Consider the following 15,434-nt stretch of genomic DNA (forward strand, 5'->3'; position numbering starts at 1 on the left):
GCTTGGAGAAAGGGTGTTTGGGCTCAATACAGGTTGGTCTTCCCAAGCAATTAAAGTAGATAAACAGTGGGAGACATGGGACTTGGAGCTTTTGCAAGGAAAGATCAGTCATGGCTGCATGATGAATGGAATCAAAGTCCTTGAACTAAAGGCCGGTAGACTGGGAGGTAATAGTTAGGGTAATAGTCAATGTAGTTTTTCTGTAGAGAGCCTGAGAGTGACTATTTTAGGCTTTGAAGACCAAGAAACAAAATTGAAGACAATAAAAAAAAGTAGGTGTATAGCAAGAAAAGAAACCAGTACTTGTGTTGTTGTTACTCATAATGTAGTTGATTATAGATTTTGGTAATACGGATGTGTTGTGAGGGAGGGCAGATCACGTTTCATTCTAGGTTCAGAGTACACGACCCTGTCTTCAAAATCAACTGCAGATTTTGGTCTCTTAATACAAATCTTTGAGGAGATTGTGTGCATTTCAGCTTTGCAAATGTCTTCATGCTGACAGGTATTTGTGGTGTGATTCATGAGTACTTTGTAGACTCACTGTGGAATGGCAGGATTGTGTTACTACAACTGGCTCTATCTGTGTTTGAGTGTGTTTATTGGTAGAGGTGTCTCCAATGTTCCTTTATGTTAGACTCAGGTGTGGTGCTTTGCAAATTAATAACATAGAGTGGACAGTTTGATGTGAACTTCGAGGTTAAACATTGGGTTTTGAAGTATATAGATTTTTGTGATACTTGCTCTGAGACCCCCAAATGCTTTGAGAATTGGGGTTATTGCTCAGAGAAAAATTAAAAATTGTGCAGCAGTTTAGAAGAAATTCAGCTCTTAGGTACTCGTTTCTGCTTTGAGCTGAATAGGAAGAGTATGAAGCAGCAGAACATTGTTGTGGTGTAGTGTGTTAGTTGTCTAAAGCCACACACAGGTAGGCAGTCTTAAGTTGCACAAACCTGCCTTGGTAAAAGGTTCAGTGGGTAAAGATGCTTGCCATATAAGCCTGGCAACCTGAGTTCAGTTCCTGGAGCCCATGTAAAGCTAGAGGGAGACAACTAGCTCCAAAGTTTTCCTCTGACTTGCACACTTGTACCATAGAACATGCACGTTGCATGCACATAAAAGACTTAGGTCTTTAGTTATTTGGGGTATGACTTATTTTATATCCAGAATTCAGCATAATTATTGACAGAATATGGACAATTATGTGAAAACCATTCAGCAAATATTTAGGGATTGATCACATTGCAAACATTCCTGTTTCCCATTCCTTTATTTCAGGTGAAGAGTGACTACATGCTAGAGATAGCTGATCAAGTAGACCAAGAAATAGCTTTGAAGTTGGGTTGTCTGGAAATTAGGTAGGTGGTAACACTACATTGATTCTGCATTTTGTTTTATTTTCTAGGTACTTTCCTCTTTATAAAATTACCAGTAGAATCATAATTAAATTGAGAGAGGATTCCATATTACTTAACTATTATTTGGATCTGTCTTTCTCAATTGTTTATTATTCAACAACCTAAAAATTCCTTATATATACATGTCAGCTTATGTGTTCCCTGATTTTTCAGGAGATCCTACTGGGAGATGCGGGGCAACGCCCTAGAGAAGAAGTCTAACTATGAAGTGTTAGAGTAAGTACTGTACTCCTGAGCTGTCCATTCAGACTCTAAATGTACCCCTCCTAGCTCATCTCGATTTAGAAATTGCCTGAAATGTTGGGCTTCTCCGTCTTTATTTGAATGAGAAAAGGCTTTTAAGAAAAAAATTCTGATGACCTTAGTTCTATTCACAAACAATTAAATGTATTGATAAATGTCTTAAGGCTAATAATGTATATGCCCTAGCAGAACACACACACACATATGCATACATAGATGTATTTGTTTTTTTAAAGGGTATACAATAATTTCACTGAAAGTAAAAATTGCCCATGAAGCCTGGCAGTGGTGGCACATGCCTTTATTCCCAATACTTGGTAGGCAGAGGCAGGCAGATCACTGTGCACTTAAGGCTAGCCTAGTCTATAAGTAGAATTCCAGAGCAGCCAAAGCTGTTACACAGAGAAACCCTGTCTCGAACCTCTCTCTCCACCCCCCAAAAATGAATTGCCAATAAATTGGTTATTAATTATTCACTTTCTCTGCAGTCAATTAAGGATTCTTTTTTAACAGATGGAGAAGTGATAGTTATTTGTTACTGATGTATTTAAAAATGTAGAATATAAAAATATAAGTGTAAAATAAATTTTATATAAATTTTTGTATAAAATATAAAAATTTGGGGGATGTTATTTGTATGTTTGTATATTGTATTTGGTTGTTTTAAATATATGTGAGAGATACTGAAGTTTGAGTCTTGATAGAAATTATATGCTATATCTTATTGATAATTCAGCAAGACAGTTGATATTTATTGCATCTGAGTGAAGCTCCATTTTACTATCATTTATCACTATTGTTTCCATCTGTATTTGACTGAAGTTTTTTTGTGGTCTTTTGTGATATGTGCTAAAATTACACCAAAGGTCAGCCAGAGCTCTGCTGTTGTAATGAAGACTGTAATGATTTTAAATTTTATTTAGACTTTCTAGGTTAGTACAGTACTTTCATATCATTAGCGTTTAATTCCCCCATCTTGAAAACAGGCGCTTGCAATGCAGATTTGACCACAGAAAAAGAAAAGTAGAAGTATTTTTGCAAAGCAGTCACAGTTAATAGTAGATACAACAGGGTAGTTTGGGCTATTGGTAACCCTTCTCAGGTTCAAGCTGTCCATCATGTTTTCAAAGTGCCCGAAGCTCATGCATGCAGCTTCCACTTTCTGTGCTTAAGACATCTTTGATTAGGTTCATGATAGTGTATGCATAGCAGACAGTAAATGTGTTTATGTCTCATGCATTGCATTCACTAACTGAGGAGTACCAAGGAAGTCATTTTCAGGAGAATTTTTACTGTCCTTCATTGGATAGTTTGGGCTAGCGTTCTCTGTAATATACAGTGGTGGTCATGCTGGTGTCTCCCTGTTGGTATCAGCAGGAAATTGGATGTCATGATCCCAGCACTGACTGTTAGTTGACTGTCATCATCTCTGTGCAGAGGAGAGGTGATCAGCCAGCATAAAACAAAACTGTGTAGAGCTCTTTCAAATAGCACTAGCAAAAATGAGTAACAGAGTATAGGGCTCATCAGTTGAGTTAATTTGGAGCACAGGAAAATTTAAATTCCATTGTCATATGGTGAAAAAAAAAAAAACAATCCTTTATATCCCAGGTTATATCCCAGGACTTTTCATAACACCTTCTCAGTCTTAATAGAACTTAATTCTTTCAAAGTGGGTGTTGCATGCCTTGTTTCTAATGTAAATGAAATGAGGTTAGATGTGAACCCTGCCATTCATCCAACTTTATGCTGAAAGTGTCTTTCTTGGGCATCCTTTCTGAAGTTCACATCCACTCTTGAGTGTATACATACACCTGTCCTTTTCTTAAACTTGTTCCTCTCTTCCTCCTTTTCTCACTTTTATCCCCTCTTCCTTCTTGACCAATCCCTTAATTAACCTATACTAATCTATATAAAACTTACGACTTTTATAAACTCTGTGTTGCCAAGTGGAAATGTGTTGGTGCAGGACTCATCAGGCTGGTATGTTGTTCTCCATCTGATCACACACTAGTTCTGATCAGTAACAAATAATGCCTGTCAAGGTATTTGGCTATTCATTATTTTCTGTAGGACAGCAAACATCTGCAACAATAGTTTGTTTTATATACATTACTTTGATTGCTGGTGAAATTAAATACTTCCCATTTGTATCTATTTATATTCCTCTTGCATGGTGAACATGTCTTTTGCTTTCTTTTGGGGTGATCTGGGTCTTGTTTGTAGTTTGGACTGACCTTCTATACTCTATCCTTTTGCCCAGCCTCTCAAGTTCTGGGAGTACAGGTGTGTGCTCCCATGCTTTGCTGGCATTTCTAATACATCGGTGTTTTTCTTTATTAATCTTGATGTCTTCGCAACTTTAGCTTCATGTCTGTGGTGTCATTTGTGCGTGTCCCCTATCACCTTTGTGTATGCGACACTTATCATACAGATGCTTGCCTTTTTTTTTTTTAAGTTTTTTTGAGACAGGGTTGCTTTGTAGCCCTGACTGTCCTGAATCTTACTAAATCAGTTGGCTTTTGCTGTTAGTGCCTCCATTGCTGTGCTTGTGTTTCTTAATCTAGTAGTCTGTTGCTTTGTGTAGTTTTTTTTTTTTTCCCCCTCTCATCTTGGGACCTCTCTCCTGTTGTGCTTTTTATGGCAAGGGATGAGAAAGAGTTAGACTTGCTTGCTTGTTTGTTTTTTAAGATGTTCAATGTGGAGGCTAGAAAGACGGCTCAACTGTTAAACTTTTCATCTTCCAGAGGACTCAAGTTCGATTTCCAGTATTCATGTGGTAGAGGGCCTCACAACTACTTAATAACTCCAGTGCATCTGACACCCTCTTCTGGCTTCCATGAGCACAAACTTACATGTGGCACACAGACAGATACCCACACAGATATACATACATACACACACACACACACACACTTAAATAAAAAAAATAAATCTTTAAAGAAAATATTGTTAAATGCTTGTTTTAAAACCTTTGTAAATTGGGACTGAAGAGACGGCATGGTGGTTAAAAGCACTTGTTGCTCTTCAGAGGGCCCTGGTTTGATTCCCAGCACTCACATAGTAGTTCACAATGATCTGTAACTCCAGTACTAAGGGATCTGACACCTTCTTCTGGTCTTCAAGGGTATCAGACACACACATAATGCACAGACACCTATACATGTAAAATTTAAAAAACATTCTTAAAGAAAAATTAAATTAGCAAATTGAGTTCTGTTCCTGTCTTTTCAATGTTTGTGTTTGCTTACTTTGTATTTATGTTTAGTTTTTTAATAAAGGTCTTACTATATAGCCCAGACTGGCCCATGTTCCTCTTGCCTCAGTCTCATGAGTTACAGTTACAGACATATGTACCAGGTTTGTCTGTTTTTTTAAATTAATTTATTTTTTAAAGGTTCCCTGTTATCCTAGTGGTATATGGTCTGGGAAGTGCCCTTGATGTGATGAATGTGTCTTAATAGATGAGTTAAGACCACTCCTACCACCATATTTTGTTATCTAAATGCATGAAATACATGACAGAGTGGAGAGAATTGTACAGTGATTGCTTGCAGCCTCAGACCCACTTTCTCTCCCTGTTCCCTCTCCTGGAGATGCAGTCTCTTCCCCGCCCCTCTCCCCCTTTTCCCCCTTTCCTTCCCCTCCATAACACCAAATAAATGTCCAATTCCATTCTGTATGGTGTACCTATCTCTGTCTCCCACCCGCGGCCTATCTGTTTGTCACCGCCAGGGACCAGCCACCTTCCCTGCTGCATGGTCTCAGGGACTGGCTGCTTTCAAGTCCCCAGCAGTCCCGGAGACTTGCAGCATCTGTGCTTCCCACCTGCCACCTGCCCACACCACTTGCTGGGGACCAGACCAGCCACCTTCATTTGCGGACCTGCTGCATGGTGTCAGCCCTGCAGCAAGCAAGCTGCCAGGGACCCGTGGCAAATCCATTTCAATGTATCTCCACCCAGTCTCCACTTAACATGTTATAGTTGCTTCTTGTCATCAGCTTTTATTAGTTTTTAAATCTGGATTTAAAAGTTTGTTTTTGACCGGGGATCTATTTCAGAGCCCAATATTCTCCAAGGCACAGTACTTACTGCACACATATTCATGTGCATGTGTGTGTTTGTTTTCTATTCAGCCTTCTTCTTCTTCTTCTTCTTCTTCTTCTTCTTCTTCTTCTTCTTCTTCTTCTTCTTCTTCTTCTTCTTCTTCTTCTTCTTCTTCTTCTTCTTCTTCTTCTTCTTCTTCTTCTTNTTCCTTCCTTCCTTCCTTCCTTCCTTCCTTCCTTCCTTCCTTCCTTCTTTCTTTCTTTCTTTCTTTCTTTCTTTCTTTCTTCTATTTTTGTTGTTGTTGTTTGTTTGTTTGTTTTTGTTTTTCAAGATAGGGTTTCTCTGTGGCTTTGAGACCTGTGCTGGAACTAGAACTAGCTCTTGCAGACTAGGCTCCTTGAACTCAGAGATCTGCCTCTCTGCCTTCTGAGTGCTGGGATTAAAGGTATGTGGTGCTACCACCCATCTTGTTTTTTGTTTTTTGAGACAGGGTTTTTCTGTAGCTTTGGAGCCTGTACTGGAACTAGCTCCTGTAGACCAGACTGGCCTCAAACTCACAGAGATCTGCCTGCCTCTACCTCCCGAGTGCTGGGATTAAAGACATGCGCCACCATTGCCTGGCCTCTACTCAGCCTTCTTACCTGCATGTACTACATATTGTATCTTTACAGAACATTAAAAAAAGTACAGTAAAACACACAACTGTCATAATGGCCTTGTTGGTTTATTGTCATGGGTCTGAATGTTTGCTTTCTGTTTGAAGGCTCTGTGTTGAGTCATATAGACATAATGTATAAATCTTCTTGTTCAATTCTAATTAGTGATCTCTAATAATTTAGTTTTGATTTTTGTCTTGGTCTATTTTATCGTCTTTATAGATTTTAAAGGAAGTTTATGTGCATGAATGCTTTCCCTTTATGGATGTGTGTATACCATATGCATACTTGGTGCCTGAGGAAATTGAAAGAAGGTGTCAGATCCTTTGAAGCGGCAGTTACAGATGGTTTTGAGCCTTCCCACTGCAAGTCCAGGCTCTGTGGTGCTAGCTTTTCTTCATTCTCAGTAACCTCTATGTTCATATATGCGTGTTCAGTTTTATTTCCTTACCGCCCCCCTTTTTTGGCATAGCTCTCTTAGGTTTTATACTTAGTGCTGATCTTATCGTGCTGGGGTTGTTTAAGTCTTCTGCTACTCTTCACTTCCACTTAGGCCCCCAATTAATCCTAGACGGCGAGTTTGACTGCAGGGGCTTTATTTCTGAAAACTACAGACTGTGTTGGTGACTTCTGAGGAGGACTAGGGATGGCACCACTTCTGCCTCCCTCTGTTCGCATCTCAGTGTCCAAATATCAGGCTTATTCATCTCAATACCTCAATACACATAGTTTCAACTAAATCTCAGGAAACGTTCCCATGGGGCTTTATATAATATAGTCAGGATATCCTGCAGATGTGCACTTTGTATCAGTTCTACAACCATACCATCTTTACAGTATCTCAATCTGTAGATATTATTCATTACTCGTGTGTACCCCCATGTGTGTGTTGTGTTCATGCATGCATGTGCATACATACCTGCCTGTTTGTATGTTTAAGTCAGGGTTTCACTTACAGAGTTCAGACTGACCTTGAACTTGGGATCTTCCTCCTTCAGCTTTGAAGAAACCATGGAAGATTATAGACATGTTCCATCATTCCTGTTTATTTTAATTTGTTTATTTGTTAATTTTGGGTTTTGAGCTAGTTCCAAGCTGATGTTGGACTTTGTGTGTAGCCTAGAATGACCTTGTTCCCCTACACCTCCCTGGTTCTGGTTTTACAAGGTCCTTATGCCCTTCAGTAGAAGTTATATGTAGTTTTGGCGGCAAAATAATTTCTGTCATCTTGGAATTCTCGCCCCCCCCCAATTTCTTGAAAGTTAGATTTATTGTTAATATTTCTATATTTATTAATAGTTAACTTTCTCAGTGTTTCACAAAAATTTACAAACACCTCATTTAGTTCTTATCTTCTGTTGTATATATGTGTTAAAAAGACTGGTCTGTGCCCTAGGAATGGTGTTGGCTAAGGGGATACTTGTGACTCCTGTTTGCCATGCCTGGCTTGCACAGTACCCAGAAATCGACTTCCTTTCTATCCAGGGTAGGCTCATTATTGCTTTCTCTTACTTTTTATCCTGGTTGGTACCTTAGAATGATTTACAATTTATATACTTTTTCAGCACACACACACACACACACACACACACACACACACACACAAAAGACCTGCAAATTTGGAATATTACCTGTTTATTACTAGCTTCAAGATCCTCGCTTTCTTTTTTCCATAAGAAAAGTCATTAAAATGTCCATATACTTTATCAACTACTACTGGAAGAAAATTTAAAGGTAAGTGTTATAATTTACAGCTGTATATAGACTACCCCTCAGTTTTTCCACATTCAAAAGAATGGTTTTGATTATGTTTAAAATAATAAAATGATCCTCTAATTATAGGAACACACCATTTGGATACTTCTGATTTTTGCCTTCCACAAGCAAACTAAAGATTCCACTGCTTCCTCTTTTGTCATTCTAAGCATGAGAGAATGGGTGCCTTTTCTTTTGGCAGATGGACAGTAATGTGGCAGTGAGAGTCCAGCCTCATTTGTTTGCTCCTTCACATTCCTAGAGAGCAGACTTGATAGAAGTTAGATGAGATTTCTATGTACATCTGAAAACGAGAGCCGAGAAGTAGAAGGTAGCTGCTGCAGGAGGCCCCGGGCTTAGAGAAAAGAGTCACACTGCAAGTGATAATGCACTGATAAATTACAGGCTTCTAAGGTGGTATTACTGAGGGTGGACTCCTATCAGCCGAAACCTTTAACTTCTTACTTTACTGTTTTTGATGAGAGGGAGAATTTAACTAGTCAGGGATACTTAACAAGCACTTGGGTAAGGAGTTACTATAGAAAGAACAAGGGCAACTTCCCAGTGACTGTACCACTGAGGAAAATGTCTCTTCCCTCAACAACATTTTACTTCTTCCTTTTAAACTATTTTAATCATCTTTGCGAATAGTCTTTTTTGGTATGTTGTGTTTGTTGTTGACTCTCTTCCCTAGGAGAATATGAGCAGCATCAACATAGGGACCTGCCTGGATTCCTTATACTTGAAAGAGCATCTGACTCTTAATAGATATTCTGTATCCCTCGAATAGTTTGTGACTTAAAGTTATCTGAGGTAAGGGTTTGGAGGATGGGGTATTGAGGTCACCAGACCAGGTTAGATTTCTCAGAAACACTGCTGAAAGAGGAGTGTGTTTTACTTACACACTTAGTTCCTCTTTAATATGTAAGTAGTGCTTAGTCTAATCTGAGGTTACCAAAGGCCTACTGTGCTGTGAATTGTGAACATGAACACATATGTGCAGAATGAGAACTCAGGCTTCAAATAGCTGTATTAGTTTGGAGCAACTGTGAGCTTGTGTGATCAGAGAGGAGTCATCCTGCATTCACTACTTTCCTGTTTGTTTTATTCTGAATGCCAATGTATTATCAGTACAGGAGGAGACTAGGCATGAGTTGATGATGTATGGACTACAACTTTCCAAGCTTAAGCACACTTGCTGAATAGCTGGACAATTAGTGCAGAGGTGAAAGGGGTTCCAAGGTTAACAGCAGCAGGGAGAGCAGAATCATTTAGTCTATCTAAATAGACAGTGAGACATTAAGAGGATTGTGAAGGAAGCCTCAATGGATGTAGATCCCAAATGTTGAATAGTTTGGTTTGGAGCAATATTAGTTAGCTTAGGACTTTTCGTGCTATAGCAGGCTAGTTGTTTATCTTAGTGACACTAGCCTTAGCTACATAACAAGTCTATCTTTAAAAAAAAAGAAAGAGAAAGAAAAACCAAGAAATCCTTTAAAAAGACCAACAACCAAAATGAAGGCATCTATCAGGAGAAACCAGATGTGCACAGGTTCCCTGTATCTTAAGTGAAAATAATGTGAATGTAGAACTCATGTCATAGGAACCCTTTTTGCTGCTGGGGTCATACACTTATGAGTGCTTCCCGGAAAAGACTCTGGGCTGAGAACAGTTCTGTGGACTCTCTGTCTTGATGCCGTTTTAGCCCTGAGGGCCAGATCGCCACATCCCTTTATACTTATCCCCCCTGTTTGAAGAACCCTGACACTTATGTGGTTGTCCCTATGGTAACTGTCTCCATGCCCAGTATTACTCGTACTCATCTCTACCCTTACTGAAAAGCCTTCAGGTTTACGGGGCAGGAAGGGTACTGAAAATTCTTTAGTCACCACTTTGACACAGCCATGCACCTCGGCACGCTGTGCTGAGGGTAGTGGAAACATTCTGTCCAGTCAGTAGGTATTATCTACATGTGGGTCTCTTGAACCCTGGAGATAAAGCTGCTAGAACAGAACTTTTAGTTTAGCTAATTTACATGTGGCTTTTTGCTGCAGTATTGAGCAGCTCTACTCTAACCTGATAGTTTTGGCCTGTCATCTGTGTGTGCCCTCCATAGTCACATTGAAGCCAAGAAGGAGCTGCTCAACACTATCCTAGTGCTTGGCCTGGAGAATTGGAGTTCAGCAGTATCTTCAAATTGTTGTTTTAATTAGGTTGGTTTTTTTGTTGTTGCTATGGTTTTGTTTTTACTCCAGTAGGTTTAGATGCCTTCAGGATATACTTTTTGGTAGCTACTAATATAGTTGACTCATAGTAAAAACCAGTGCACTGTTCTGTTTATGTTGTATATATTTATATTTATGTTGTATATATTTATATAGGGTTTGGGCATAAGATATGAAGTGAAGCTGTTGCAGAGCAGTTTGTTACTTCTAAGCCAGGGTCAAACACAGCTCAGAGAGAGCTAGTTTCCTATTGAAGGTGGATGATATACACATCCCTGCCTGGTTTGTGAGAGAGAGTTAAATTTAGAAAACTGTAATAGTGTCTCTTTGCCTAGTGCTTCTCAGACTGGGAGTTGCAGAACAGAGGTTGGCACCTGAAATATGCTACAGGTAGTACTCTTGAGGCTTTCCCACACTTTTTAGGCTCATCTTTATTTTTTAATTTTTATTTATTTTTTTATTTTGAGACAGGATTTCTCTGTATAGCCCTGGATGTTTTGGAACTAGCACTGTTGACCAGGCTGGCCTTGAACTCACAGAGATCCACCTACTTCTAGTTCCTGAGTGCTGGGATTAAAGGCTTGAGCCACCACTGCACAGTTTTTCATTTTATTGCCAAATATTTAACCAACTTCTAACATACAAATAAGTGTTACAAATTCATTAGTACTCAAAACTAGTTGGACAAAAAAAACCCTGCATACCGCCTAAGCATTGTCGTTATACTTCAAAATTTAAAGAGGGTGATGGTGGTGAAGTGGCTCACGGGTGAAGGGCCTTGCCACCAGGCCTAGGCTCAAGGTCACTCACTGACTCACCTGGTAGAAGGCAACAATTGCAAGTTTGTACACATGCTTGGGAGCGCTTATGTGCACACACATGCACATACACAGTGTTTGTAAAAGGGATATTTAAACAAATAAGTTGTCTTTATGATGGGCATAAACAGTAACTCATTAACAGTGATTTTATTTTTACACAAAAAATGCTCTCAACGTTTTTCTTGAAACATATATACCTCTTTATTCTCTTTAACTCTTCCTTTTTTGGTGAGTTCTTAAGGAATGTCATTGGATGGAGGGTCTACCATACAAACTTGACATGATTACTGGGGTTTTGATTATAAAGTGATTGTGAAACAACTCCTTTTCATTTATACTTCATATTCAGTTAGTCCCCCCATGTGACTCTGAAAAAGATACCTGTACATTACTTGAACTTCATTTTTTTTCTCCCTGATCCCTTTCCTTTTTTTCCATGAACTCCTGACTCCTTGTCTTCAGAGGTACATTTCATCTTCCAGGAACACAGTGCCATCTAGTGGACAAACTGCTAGTTAGTACTTAAAGCGGGTGGTAAATTTCAAAAAGCAAGTCCATCTGTTCTTTTCTAGTTTTTAATAATAATGGCAGGCCTGAGTTTATAGCCCAACTTAGAAAATTGTTGGAATCTATGACATCTCTGCACACTTAGCTATTGAACCAGGACAAATCATTTTATCCTCCTTCCATTTTGTGAAATAGAGAAGATGAAATGTATCTAGGGAATGAGTTAGAAGTAATCATTATTTCGGATAAATTTGAAAGTTCTGTTGTTTACTGCTGTAGATGTAGTGTGGGTGTAGGAGAGTGAAGCCAAAAAATGAGATAGACTAAAGTCTCCTACTTTATTTAGAGCATCAGACAGTTTATACCCTGAGGGTTAAGAGTTGTTACATGAGTAAGTGTCCAACAGAAGGATAAGCTGTGTGTGGCAGGCAAGGTATATGTGGTAAAACATGTTTGTTTGTTTTTTCAACCATAGGAGAATGAGAAAAAAAATTTTATAGATGCATAGAAACAAGTAAAATAGTAATTTGTCATGAGTAATCTAAAGTAAACTTACTACTGTCTGCTCCACCTGGGAGGGGCACAAAAGCACTTTTCAAGGACAGTTGCCTATTTTGTTTTTTTAAATAAACTGAAGACCCAACACTTATTTGCTTGGAGTTTTCTCAAAAGCACTCAGAATTCCCCTTGTACAATTCCACTCTTGGACTGTGTTCCGAGAATGTCTTAATTAGGCCAGTTGCTGTCTCTAAAATATAGTTACCCAGGAAGAATTAACTTCTGTGCCATACCTAAGAAAGAACTGTTTTATTACATGCTGACATTTGCAATGTGACAGTATTTTAGAAGGACTTCAGTAATAAAAGAGAAAGATTTTCATTGAAATGGATTGTAAGCATATTTTTGTACATAGCTACAAAATAGTTTATCCTCTCCAATTAATATGCTGGTCAGTTGGAGCTTGATTATAGTTGGTTCTTTCTTGAACAAACAGAAGAATAAATAAACTACTTTTGTGTTCTTTCAAGTATGTGATCGATTGATGGTGTTGTTAATATGCTTCTTTTTATATTTCAGAAAAGATGTTGGTTTAAAGCGATTTTTTCCTAAGAGTTTACTGGATTCTGTCAAGGTAATTAGAGTCTCCTTTATCATAATCAAATATGAAACTCTGCCTGTATCTCCTTCCTACAGAAAACTTTCCTTCAAGAAAGTAAAATGGTGCATTTCCCTTACATGCTAAAACCACCATGGCCGAAGATGGCTGTGTGAGTCATGTTAATGTTAGGCAAGTACATTTCCCAGGTTCAGCCTTTCTGCATAGGACCACAGCTTTACTTGATGATTGTGAATAATAACTGTACGTAAGTACAAAACTAGAACTAGTTCATGCTGCAGCCCTACAGCCAAGGTTATTAAAGCCTGGAATATTTTGATACATGGAAGAAAAGGAGTACTGCTTTAAAGGATCCTGGTGAATTATGAACACTGCGTGCATTTACACTGTTGGGTCCCCGATTTATCATTGCTTCCAGTGTCTGTGTGTGGATACAAACATCACTGGTGGGGTGTGTGTGTGTGGGTGTGTGTGTGTGTAAGTAATCCCACACACACATCACTAGTTCTGATGTGTGTTCACATGCTGGGTCTGGTATTTGTATATATTACTGCATTGTCTATGTCACTGTCTCCTGTGTGCACAAATTATATCACTGAACTCTACATGTATACATTCTAATGGTCAGTCTCTGTTTCTACTATGATTTTCCTGATGGCAACTTTGGAAGTAGCTTCTCTGTAGTCCTACTTTAGCAAGACTATCATTGGAGACAGAGAGGACCTATGAGTCCTATTTCCTGTCCAACACAGCGCATACCTCCAAACATCCAGTTACATGGGAAAACACAGTTTGGTCAAGAGGGGTCCCATTTTCCAGCCTCATAGTGTGAGGCATGACCACTTACTGCCACAGTGAAGGGTGTTATATAGGGATGGCACTAACATGTAGTATATAAATACATGTATATATCAACACAATACCTGTCATAAACAACTATTATTGTTTTTTTTTATTATTACAAAAATATTTTTTTAATCCTCTTACCTGAGGCCCACACAGACTAAGGCATGAATATGAAACAATGTCATATTCTGGTTCAGAAAATTGACCCCACAGCCAAATTGCCACATAAGAGCCCTGGCTTCAGTGTACATCACCCCTAACTTTGGATAAGTGACTGAATCTTTGTGTTTTCACATCTGTAATATCAAATCACTTTCTAACACATAATGTCTATGTGAAGAGCCAGTTAGTCAATGTGTGCATTCTCAGAAGGTGATCCATCTGTATAGATGCGTCTAGCATGAGAGGACTGGTAGCACCATGCTTCCAAGCATGATGAAAGACAGTGCTTCATCTGTTAGTGTATGGCTGGACTCACTGGCACAAGCTTTTTGTCAATAGAACTGGACTCTTAGAGTGTGGTCAGTCACTGTGTTGGTGCTGTTTGTTAAGTGCAGTCTGTGACAAAGCCCTACGGCTAATTTATACCTGGGTGCTGCCCAATTCAGGCCCATCACTGGTGCCTTGAGATCTGTCCACCTCCCCCTTTCTGGGGGTTGATAACATGTTTTGTTCTACACACAGCTTCTGTGTGATATCACAGGGAAAATAAATCCAGAGGGTTCTACAAAGTGCAGCAGGTCTTAATGAGAGTATTAACAAAATGTATTCTTTGTAGTTTTTTNTTTTTTTGGTTTTTCGAGACAGGGTTTCTCTGTGGTTTTGGAGCCTGTCCTGGAACTAGCTCTTGTAGACCAGGCTGGTCTCGAACTCACAGAGATCCGCCTGCCTCTGCCTCCCGAGCCCGGCTTCTTTGTAGTGTTTTGGGCTCTGTTTGGGATGCTACTGTACTTTTGAACTCTCTGTTGAGTTTTTGCTCTGTAAGTGAAGCACTAGAACAAATGGTTGGGCATCCAACTCTTTCTGTTACAGAACCCACTCCTGTAAGTATGGCAGAGATTGGGAGTACAGTATAGAAGATGCAGTTTTCTCTAAAAGTTGGAGTAGATTTGGCACATAGAGGAAAGAACTTTAAATCAGGGTTGGTAACTTTATGTACGGGAACTAGAAAATGGCAGTTGTGTTTCTTGGGAGTGTTGGCAATCTCTTGGATTAGGAAGAACCTCGGTTTATCTGGATTGTTGAATGTGAAGACCATAAAAGCATGGGACAGAGGTTCCCTCTACTCCAGTCAGAGATAGCCCAGCAATAGAAGGACTGGAGACATTGAAACAGGGTAAGCCTTAGCACCTACAAGTTGACATTGCTATTGATTGGAAGATATTCTAGCCACCATTCACTTATGGCTGTGTTTCATGTGTCAGTGATTCTCAAATGATGAGGCCTTTGGTGGCCTCTGAAAACTGATGTCTCCGCAGATTTTTATGTGTAAAAAACAGCATGAGTGTCATTATTGTCTTTGGGAGTTTAAGACACTGTTTCAGATTTATAAACAATCGTTATACTCAAAACAGGAACTTGGGTACAGACCATGGGTGAGTGCCTCTGTTAGGGAGATACTGATACAAGCTCAGTGGAGCCTGTTCATGTCTGGATTCTCCTGCTCTGGCCTCCCTCTTCACCATGTCCTTGCAAAGATGGAAAACATGTCTTCTATCTTAGACCCTACTCAGCCTCTAAGGGGCTTTTTTTTTTTTTTTTAATGAATTTGTAATTTTGCAGTTATTGACTAGTTTGT

General features: G+C 39.2%; 1 protein-coding gene across 4 annotated transcripts in view; it reads left to right on the forward strand.

Moving 5' to 3' along the window:
- Window positions 1-15,434, forward strand: part of Ptk2 (protein tyrosine kinase 2) — a 194,201-nt gene that overhangs the window by 73,540 nt on the left and 105,227 nt on the right. For all 4 annotated transcript variants that reach the window (XM_050144978.1, XM_050144974.1, XM_050144975.1 and 1 more), the window contains 3 exons: window positions 1,279-1,358; window positions 1,572-1,634; window positions 12,751-12,805. In XM_050144978.1, the coding sequence (XP_050000935.1) occupies window positions 1,279-1,358; window positions 1,572-1,634; window positions 12,751-12,805 (198 nt within the window). The remainder of the gene's footprint in view (window positions 1-1,278; window positions 1,359-1,571; window positions 1,635-12,750; window positions 12,806-15,434) is intronic.

The sequence above is a fragment of the Alexandromys fortis genome, unplaced genomic scaffold (assembly GCF_014885135.2).
Source record: "Alexandromys fortis isolate MF-2015 unplaced genomic scaffold, M_Fortis_MF-2015_v1.1 scaffold_2_1_26212458, whole genome shotgun sequence".
Lineage (NCBI taxonomy): Eukaryota > Metazoa > Chordata > Mammalia > Rodentia > Cricetidae > Alexandromys > Alexandromys fortis.